Genomic DNA, 11,244 nt, shown 5'->3' with positions numbered 1-11,244 from the left:
GGGAGGGAAATATATCCTTGGTGGTGGGGTCTGTTTGGAGGTGGCGGAAATGACAAAGGATGATACGATGTATCTGGAGGTTGGTGGGGTGGTAGGTGAGGACCAGTGGGGTTCTGTCCTGGTATCGATTGGAGGGGCAGGATTCAAGGGCAAAGGAACAGGAAGTGGAGGAGATGCAGTGGAGAGCATTGTCAACCACGTCTGAGGGGAAATTGCAGTCTTTGAAGAAGGAAACCATCTGGGTTGTTCGGTATTGGAATTGGTCCCCCTGAGAGCAGATGCGGCGGAGGCAAAGGAATTGGGAATATGGGATGGCATTTTTATAGAGGGCAGGGTGGGAGGAGGTGTAATTTTTCTGTAATCATTATCCAAGTTCAGAACAACGAAAGTTACAGGAGACTGCATGTGCTTGTGATCATTGGGTTTCCTAGAGATAGGGGAAATAGGGCAGGGTCATGCAGAGTCAGAGTCACAGAGATGTACAGCATGGAAACAGACCCTTCGGTCCAACCTGTCCATGCCAACCAGATATCCCAACCCAATATAGTCCCATCTGCCACCACCCGGCCCATATCCCTCCAAAACCTTCCTATTCACATACCCATCCAAATGCCTCCACCACATCCTCTGGCAGCTCATTCCATACACGTACCACCCTCTGTGTGAAAAGTTGCTCCTTAGGTCTCTTTTATATCTTTCCCCTCTCACCCTAAACCTATGCCCTCTAGTTCTGGACTCCCCGACCCCAGGGAAAAGACTTTGCCTATTTACCCTATCCATGCCCCTCATAATTTTGTAAACCTCTATAAGGTCACCCCTCAGCCTACGATGCTCCAGGGAAAACGGCCCTAGCCTGTTCAACTTCTCCCTATAGCTCAAATCCTCTAATCCAGGCAACGTCCTTGTAAATCTTTTCTGAATCCTTTCAAGTTTCACAACATCTTTCCGATAGGAAGGAGACCAGAATTGCACACAATATTCCAACAGTGGCCTAACCAATATCTTGAACAGCCACAACATGACCTCCCAACTCCTGTACTCAATACTCTGACCAATAAAGAAAAGCATACCAAACGCCTTCTTCACTATCCTATCTATTTGCAACTCCACTTTCAAGGAACTATGAACCTGCACTCCAAGGTCTCTTTAGAACATAGAACATTACAGCGCAGTACAGGCCCTTCGGCCCTCAATGTTGTGCCGACGTGTCATACCAATCTGAAGCCCATCTAACCTACACTATTCCATGTACGTCCATATGCTTGTCCAATGACGACTTAAATGTACTTAAAGATGGCGAATTTACTACTGTTGCAGGCAAAGCATTCCATACTCGTACGACTCTCCGAGTCAAGAAACTACCTCTGACATCTGTCCTATATCCATCACCCCTCAATTTAAAGCTATGCCCCCTCATGCTCGACACCACCATTCTTGGAAAAGGGCTCTCCCTGTTCACCCTATCTAACCCTCTGATTATCTTAGATGTCTCTCTGTTCAGCAACACTCCCTAGGACCTTGCCAGTAAGTGTAAAGTCCTGCTAAGATTTGCTTTCCCAAAATGCAGCACCTCACATTTATCTAAATTAAACCCCATCTGCCACTTCTCAGCCCATTGGCCCATCTGGTCAAAATCCTGTTGTAATCTGAGGGAACCCTCTTCACTGTCCACTACACCTTCAATTTTGGTGTCATCTGCAAACTTACTAACTGTACCTCTTATGCTCACATCCAAATCATTTATGTAAATGACAAAAAGTAGAGGACCCAGCACCAATCCTTGTGGCATTCCACTGTCACAGACCTCCAGTCTGAAAAACAACCCTTCACCACCACCCTCTGTCTTGTACCTTTGAGCCAGTTCTGTATCCAAATAGTGAGTTCTCCCTGTATTCCGTGAGATCTAACCTTGCTAATCAGTCTCCCATGGGGAACCTTGTCGAACGCCTTACTGAAATCCATATAGATCACATCTACCGCTCTGCCCTCATCAATCCTCTTTGTTACTTCTTCAAAAAACTCAATCAAGTTTGTGAGACATAGTTTTCCACACACAAAGCCATGTTGATGATCCCTAATCAGTCCTTGCCTTTGCAAATACATCCTGTCCCTCAGGACTTCCTCCAACAACTTGCCCACCACCGACTCAGGCTCATTGGTCTAGAGTTCCCTGGCTTGTCCTTACCACCCTTCTTAAACAGTGGCACCACATTAGTCAACCTCCAGTCTTCCGGCACCTCACCTGTGACAATCGATGATACAAATATCTCAGCAAGAGGCCCAGCAATCACTTCTCTAGCTTCCCACAGAGTTCTCGGGTACACCTGATCAGGTCCTGGGGATTTATCCACCTTTCCCCTTTTCAAGACATCCAGCACTTCCTCCTCTGTAATTTGGACATTTTGAAGATGTCACCATCTATTGCCGTACAGTCTATATCTTCCATATCCTTTTCCACAGTAAATACTAATGCAAAATACTCGTTTAGTATCTCCCCCATTTTCTATGGCTCCACACAAAGGCCGCCATGCTGATCTTTGAGGGGCCCTATTCTCTCTCTAGTTACCCTTTTGTTCTTAAGGTATTTGTAAAAACTCTTTGGATTCTCCTTAATTCTATTTGCCAAAGCTATCGCATGCCCCCTTTTTGCCCTCCTGATTTCCCTCTTAAACTCCTACTTCCTTTATACTGTAAGGATTCACTCAATCTATTCTGTCTATACCTTACATATGCTTCCTTTTGTTTTCTAAACCAAAGCCTCAATTTCTTTAGTCATCCAGCATTCCCTATACCTACCAGTCTTTCCTTTTACCCTAACAGGAATATACTTTCTCTGGATTCCCGTTTTCTTATTTTTTAAGGCTTCCCATTTTCCAGCCGTCCCTTTACTGAAACTAAACAATAGACAATAGGTGCAGGAGTAGGCCATTCAGCCCCTCGAGCCTGCACCGCCATTCAATATGATCATGGCTGATCATTCCTAATCAGTATCCTCTTCCTGCCTTATCTCCATAACACTTGATTCCACTATCCTTGAGAGCTCTATCCAACTCTTTCTTAAATGAATCCAGAGACTGGGCCTCCACTGCCCTCTGGGGCAGAGCATTCCACACAGCCACCACTCTCTGGGTGAAGACGTTTCTCCTCATATTATCTCAAACGGATAATATGTGAGTACCATATATTCAATGGAGCCTTTTTAGGAACTCAATGTATTTTACTGGGAAAAAAAATTATTCATTGGCTCTCAGTCCATGGGCAACACAAGTAAGGCCGTACTTACTGATGTTCCCTAGATACATTCAAACAAACATTTTGGACCTTGAAGAAACAGTCATTTTGAGAGTGGTGACTGCTTCCATAGAACGCCAGATTAGCATTCAAAACATGTTGACAAATGCACAGTGAAAGAAATAGGGATATGTGTCAAGATGGAGTGGCAATTGAAGGTGATGATGCTTCCAGGAATTTACTGCTCATTCATCTGCGAAGGTGGAGATCATGGATCATTGGGAGCATTTAATTTATCATATACTACCGGTGTTCTGAAGGAGGGGCTCTGGACTTGAAACACTTATTGTGTTTTCTCTCCACAAATGCTGCCCGACCTGCTGTTTCTCTAGCATTTCTTTAATTTAGGGGACTGAGCACTCAATACTGGACTGGTCATTCCAAATGCCCATTTATTATTCAGCAATTAATTTCTTAATGACTACAAAGACAATAAGATCAATACAAAACTACAGTAATTCACACAGAAGACTAATCTAATCTGAAAACATTGCTCGAAATGTTACTTGCCTGTATTACCTGTAATATATAAAAGTTATTCACTGCATATGCTTTGGAAATTGAGAGGAAAACTGGGATAAGCAGCTATTAACTACTCTAAATAAAGCGGCAATCAAACAGGAATTCAAATCGAAACTCCATTAACACATATAAAGATTTGAACCCGATTAATCAACCTCTCAGAAACAGAACCGAAAGCGATATCACCCACCTTAACAAACCAAGACACACATAGCAAGCGGGACAGAACACCAACGCTTCATCAGAGGCTGACTGATGATATTACCTGGTATGGTGACGGAACGTCTGAGAATAAATCTAACAGCTCAGCAAGCAAACTTAAAACCTCAAGCTGCAATCTTAGAATTGCACTTGTAACTTCTAAAATAGTGAAAAATTGTTCTGCGTTCTGGTTACCAACAGCCAGTAATATTAAATTCTCCAAACAGCAAAGGGACAATCAAAAGAAATTCTTACATGGTATGTGGCCTAGCAGTTGTTGCTAGGCCATTTCAGAGGGCAGTTAAGAGACAACCAAATTACTGTGAGGATGCTATCACATGTAAACAGACCAGCTAAGGTTGGCAGATTTCTTTCCCGAAAGAAATGAGTGAAGCAGATGGATTTTTATAATAATTGCAATGGCTGCATGGTCATAAGGCTACCTTTTAATGATCGATATTATGATAACAACATAAAATAAGTCAGCACAAATTCAAGAACAAGTCAGACAAGCTGAAGGAGATGAAGATTACCAAGACACCTCACGAGGAAAGTTAACCAATAACGCAGCCCACAACCAAAAAAAAAAATCAATCCTTCAGGTAAGCATAGTCCTCTGATGGCTTGATTGATAACATATACAAGAAGCTTGACGTGAAGTAATTATTTGTGGCCAACCAGATAAACAAGATCATACCATAAAATACAAAAGGATGCATTGGTGCCAAGACAACACTAAGCTGTCCTTACCCAAATAAGTCACTGTCAGTATTAACAAAGACGACAATATGTATTGCACAGCTCATCAACATTCTATTTACAAAACACCTAAGTAATGAAAGGAATTGGATCTAAATAATAACCAATACAATGATACTGTCTATTCCAATTACAGTTTGCTTCCATAAACCATTAGTTAATACAATGCCATCTGTTCTCAACTACAAGGTTGAATGCAACAACAGCTCATGGAGGTGACATACTTACACATACATCAAATTTACACCTTCCATTTTCTTTGAAATGTTACAAGGAATGCACTGACAGGAGTACTCAAACTATTTTATTGATCTATCATCAATTCCTTAAAAATAATAAAAGGGATCATGCATCCAATATTCTTGTCCTCCTTGGACAAGGTTAGTGACAATTTCCTTCTAGAGTGGAAGGGTTGGGGCAGATATTTGTAAGATATGTAGAGTTCACTGAGGTCAAGTTGGCTTCAAGATAAATTGACTGATGTCAGCTCAAGGTCAAGAGTGTGGTACTGGAAAAACACAGATCAGGCAGCATCTGAGCATGATGAGAAAGTCTATAGCCTTAAAACTTGTCTTTAAACATTTAGACTAAAATATAATGCTGAATTATAGAACACATTTACTGCACTAGAAAACAGACAGGCAGGAAGGCTCAGAAAAAGGGGGGATCTCAAGGAATGCAAAAGATAGGGACATCTGTGCTCACTAAGTGATAACAGGATGCTATAAGGCAATTAAGAACATTTGCCTTAGCATCGGTGAATCTGTGTGAACAGGACACCAAGTGATAACACAAGGCTGCTCCCTTGTGAAATTAATGAGTGTGTTTGATTCTGACCCTGAAACAAAACTTAGTACTATCAAAAACCTTGTAATTAACAGTCAGATCCTGTCAATTATAATGTATTCTTATTACCCCTTGCAAGTGGGGCAGATACAGAAAAACATCTTTGCTGTTATAAGACCATGACTTGAGAGTTCAAAAGGACACCAGAGAGAGACCATTTTAAGGCTGAGTCTGCTGAAGCCAGTAGAAAATTAACTCTTAGTATTTATCTGCTATGGATTGAATTTAAGCATTTTCAGACTTTATGATATTGAATAGCCAATACCGGTTATTAAATATAAACTCTGTAAAAGGTAATATTGACAAAGCTTTAACTTACTTGCTGTTCTTGCAGACCATTCTACAGACCTTACAGACTGCCCCACTGTCAATTCTAACTCATCAGATCTTATGTCTTATTTGAATTTGAATCACAACCCTGAAAAGAAAGCATGTTTAATTCAAAGACTAATGAATCAGTTTAAATGCAACCTTACGGTAACATCTCAGTCTCAGTACACAATGATTCAGAGCTTAAAAAGCTGGAGTCTGTTCCTAACTTTAATAAAAGTTATTCTAAGCCTAACATTGAAAAGATTCTGGCACATTTTGTAAAATAATTGTATCAGACATGTGAGCTGAGCAAGGTTACCTTATGAACGCTCCAATTAGCTCAGACTAGTACCTCTTTATGATAGGAGTTTATCTCACTAGTAGGCGCCTAACTCGGCTGGATATGTTTTTCCCACTTGATGAATTGCTTAGGGGCTGTAGGAGTGATTAGTCAAGCATACACAGACCTGTCAATTAACTTTTCTTCCTTACGAGTTATTGTCTTTCACTGTTATCTGTCTAATTAAGAACTTGCAATGTTTTTGTAAACTTTTGTATAAAGGAAGCAACTTTGTAGCAGTACATCGGAGTAGCCTGCGGGGCACTTGAAAAGCCGGTACCCAATCTTATTAGAACATTGGGGAAACTGAGCAAAGGCTACAACAACGGATGAATGGGCACCGCACAACAATCAACAGACAGGAGGGTTCCCTCCCAGTTGGGGAACACTTCAGTGGTCCAGGACATTCAGCCTCGGACCTTCGGGTGACCATCCTCCAAGGTGGACTTCGGGACAGGCAGCAGAGGAAAGTGGCCGAACAGAGGCTGATAGCTAAGTTTGGTACCCATAGGGAGGGCCTCAACCGGGACCTTGGGTTCATGTCACATTACAGGTGATCACCATTGCACTACACACACATACACAGATATTCCTACACACAAACACACACACACTCACATGCACACGGACACAGATACACACAGACACGCATACAGACACCCACACACACCCTTATAGACACACAGACTCCCACACATGCACGCCCTTACAGACTTAAGACACTCTGCACTCACTACACACACACACATTCTCACACTCAACCCCCACCCCAGACGGACACACACAGACAGACAAAGACCCACATGCACACATATATATTGTGTGGGGTGAATTTTTTTGGTACTTTCAGAGTTATATTACACTTTGCTCAAAAACCACATAGATTCATGTCGAACTCTGAGCTCAAAAACTGCATGAATTTATGTAAAACTCTGTTATCTCACTTTTTAGATTGGAATCAATCTAAACATGAGGTCACAGACAGAGAACACAGGGGGCTAACGCCTTCAACATATTGTCTAGCTATCACCATTGTTAACAGCTAACCCGAGAATGCAACTTTAAAAAAAAGGGTTTTGTGATTTACACATGAAAGAAGTGAAACTATCACTGTATTCTAACAGATGAAAGGCTTAACAGACAATCAATTCTTCAATGTATAATTTCAGTTACATCACACTGCACATTTTTGCTATAAATTCTGTGTTACGATCGAGCCCTCCACAATCACCTGATGAAGGAGCGTCGCTCCGAAAGCTAGTGTGCTTCCAATTGAACCTGTTGGACTATAACCTGGTGTTGTGTGATTTTTAACTTATTAGAACCTAGTTAGTTTAGCTTATAGGCATCAATGTTATGTGTAACAGTGACAGTGATGCTATTGGTAAATAAAGGGGATGACTAAAATTAAACTAGTCTCTCAGTAAGAGGTTTCTTTTATTCCAGTACGATCTCCGGGATGAACCAAGAGAGAGGCTAGCAGGTCCGAGTCCATAAGGGATTCCCTGGGCCGTCTCAAATCTGTACTTTAACAAGGAGAATCGATATTTCGGGCATAAGCCCTTTATAAGGACTTATGCCTGAAACTTTGATTCTCCTGCTCCTCGGATGCTGCCTGACCTGATGTGCTTTTCCAGCACCAAACTTTCGACTCTGATCTCCAGCATCTGCAATCCTCACTTTCTACCACCTGATGTTAACTCAAGGCAGCTAACCAACACTATTGCAAACTTGTCAGTCCAAATCTAAGTTAGTAGCTCAACCAAACCAAAAGGATATTTTTGCTGGTTCACCAGCCAAATTTAACTCTATTCTACCATTATCACTAGTCAACATATTGGGTTCTCCATTGAACATTATTGTGAGAGGACCACGTAAAATAATTTGCATTTATTTGATGTTTTTAATGGCTGTACAACACATCATGATGCATCACAAGAAGCAGATGGAAAATGGACAGATCGTTAGGAGTGATTGCCAAGACCTGGTTCCCAGAGAAGAGTTTCAAAAATGGTCTTAAACACAGGGGAATTTAAGGACAGACTTTCAAAGAATGGCTTCTCTAAGATTTTCAATTCAGTAGAGGGGAGGGAATTCTTCTTTCAAAGGTAGGATTCATCTTTCAAAGCAAAGGCGTGTGTTCCAAAACAATTCGCATTTGACACAATGTGAGAACATAATCTCATATTGGCATTCACTGCAGGTGGGAATAAAAGAAATTGTTTAAAAGAAACACAAATACCCTTCCAAACTGAATTACAAAATGTAAAGTTTGTTTTACACATGACCAAACAAGATGATAACCTCCCAACCCAAGGGGAAGTAAAATCTCTGACAGTACTCTTATAAATGTAACAATCAATTTGATGGCAAGTTATCTAACAAAACAGGCAGAGGGCCAATATCTAATGGAGTCATGTTTCTGGGAACTAATCAGTTCAAGAGTAGAGATACAAATCTACCTTTGGAAAGCTCTGCCTACTGGAACAAAAGTAGATTATGACATTAGTTCCAGTAAATATAAAGGGAAGACAAAAAAAAACCCAAAAAGTATACGACTTATTTTACTGTTTTTAGTAATATGTAGCAATTCCCACAGAACACTAATTTACATATTTCCAGAAAATTTCAACAAAAGAAGTGAGCTCTTATGATTTGAATTATGCCCAAGTCACCTCTTTAACTGCAGTAGTTTCCAAAAGACAGTAACACAACCGGTCACAAGTTTGCCTTTAAAATGCAGAGTCAGCTATTTAAATGAATCATGCGCTGACTCCTTCCTGATCATTTTCTTCTTCAGATATAAATTGTGTGTTTCTGTATTAATGCTGATAGTCTTAAAATGTCTTACTTCTCAAAAACTTCCTGTATAGATCCCAGGAATGAATTCTTCCTAAGGATTAATCAGCTGTCCTATCAAACATTTAAAATCTAAACGCTTTAAAAGAGGACAGTTTTGTTCCATTTTGTCAAGTTCTACCATTACAGCATTTTATCCTAAAGTCATTATATATCTGGAACAAACAAAAATTATATCCCTTTCTATTCAACCACAAAATAACATGCCTACGAAGGTTTACAAGTCACAACAACTACTTAAGATAGAACTCACATAGCTTTATGCCTTACTGTGCAGCACCTCCTATTCAATTATTCTGCACTGTATTCTAAAAATGCATACAAAAATATTTTACTTAAAAAACAAATTCTAAATCAGGAATGGAGATTATCATCATAGAACTATGTAGTAAATGAGGCAATTAATTAAAAAAAGCTTTCACAGCCAAACTGAATTTTATAACATTTAACATAGTAAAACATCCCAAAGCATTTCATTGAAACTTGTACAAACAACATTAAAAAGGCGCAGTGACTTGCAAAGAAGCATAATTACAGATTAAATTGGATTCAGGAGTGACTTGTCTGCAGTGTCTGGTAGCCACCCTCTACTGTCACAAGCTAATACTGTTAGAAAACATTCCTGGTGCTTTCCTTCAATATTAGTTTCCATTAGGGGTGGAGCAGTCACTATATCAAGGTTGCACCTCACCACTCAAAACGTAAACTGATCAGTTGTGAAGTATTTATAGTACTGGCAATTATTTATAAAACTGGTAAATTAGACATCCTGTTCAGACGGTCTTAGTCTTTCCTTGTTTTTAAAATCAGAATTCATGTCTCCAAATGTTGCTTTGGGCCCCATAATGCGTTCTACCCAGACATCAATGTATTTTTGCTTAAAGTAAAACTTTTTTTCTTGTTGGAAATAATTGACTTGCAGTGTCCTTGAGGGACAGACTGTGAGAATTAGACATTCCAGTCGTTTGTGGGAAAGGTCTCAAAAGTAGATTTGTGACTCCAAAGCGTGCAACTTGTAATCTAATTTCAAGCAAGTCGCTCCCCCAAAAACGTTTGCAATTCTAATCAAGAGTGTTTTAAACTGCTAGTCTCAGCACTGCAATGTTGACAGCTTCCGCAATCCTTTTACCTCAGGTTGTCGACAAGAGATTGACGCGGGCTCTCACCAGGACTAAGAGACTGTGAAACCTTATTTCAAGGCTTATGGGGACGTTTTTGGCGAGTGACATGAATCCAGTCCAGATGTTAAAACAAGGTGTGTGACCGTGACTGGCAACGATCAAGGTGTTCAGAAATGCTAAATTTCCCAACACCGGTAAAGGCATTTCCGGCCCAAACACGACCTTTGGTACGTAACACTTTTAATAAAAGGACTGAATAGCACCGGATGAACAACCATATTGTTTCCTATTGATCACCGATATTTATTAAAGCCAGTGCCACGTCCCACAAACGCTTTCGTCGTCTCCCCCACCCCCATCCATTTTAGAGGGTTCTCGGCCTGGAGGAAAACGCCAAACCTCGGTGTCGCCCAGCCATCGCCAGCCGGGCCGCCTGTGCGGGGCTGATAGACTCTCCCTCCCCGGGGGAAACGCCACTCACCGCCTGATATCGATTACTGCTGTCCGCCATGGCGCAGCGAGCGAACAGGTCTTCCTGCGACGGAGCGGGAGGATGGATGAGAGGGAGGAAAGCCGAGACGCCGCTGTTTATTTTCCTTGGGATTTCCGATCACCAACTGGTTCACGTCGCAGCCGCACCGGATGTGAGTGCCACAGATTTCGGGGACAGAGGCTGCCAACAGCGCCTCCCAGCCCGGCAGTATAGTCACTGCAAGCGCTGCAGACCTTGACAGAGCTTCGATCTGAGAATGCTGATACTACAATACTTTAGCAGAAGTAACTCTACTTTGCAGAGAGTGTAACATTTGCTCTTTTACTTCCTCCCTACTCAATATCTAAGGCGCCAACGCAGCTTCCAGGTGAAACAACGCTTTACCATCTAGTCTGTTGTACTCGTTGCTCACAATGTGGTCTTCTCTACATTGAAGAACAAATCGTAGGCTGTGTGACCAGTTCTCAGGACACCTATGTTCTGTATACAAAAAAGACCCT

At 41.2% G+C, this 11,244-nt stretch overlaps 1 protein-coding gene across 1 annotated transcript in view; it reads right to left on the bottom strand.

Annotated features, from left to right (window-relative positions):
- Positions 1 to 10,920, bottom strand: part of LOC122556505 (NEDD4 family-interacting protein 1-like) — a 63,412-nt gene extending 52,492 nt beyond the window's left edge. Inside the window, exon 1 of the mRNA XM_043703211.1 lies at positions 10,733 to 10,920. Coding sequence (XP_043559146.1) covers positions 10,733 to 10,762 — 30 coding nt within the window. The 5' untranslated portion in view covers positions 10,763 to 10,920. The remainder of the gene's footprint in view (positions 1 to 10,732) is intronic.
- Positions 10,921 to 11,244: the final 324 nt, after the last annotated feature.

Source organism: Chiloscyllium plagiosum, chromosome 14 (assembly GCF_004010195.1).
Source record: "Chiloscyllium plagiosum isolate BGI_BamShark_2017 chromosome 14, ASM401019v2, whole genome shotgun sequence".
In the NCBI taxonomy this organism is placed as follows: domain Eukaryota; kingdom Metazoa; phylum Chordata; class Chondrichthyes; order Orectolobiformes; family Hemiscylliidae; genus Chiloscyllium; species Chiloscyllium plagiosum.
Note: the sequence above shows the minus strand (reverse complement) of the source record. Positions and strands in the feature narration are given on the sequence as shown.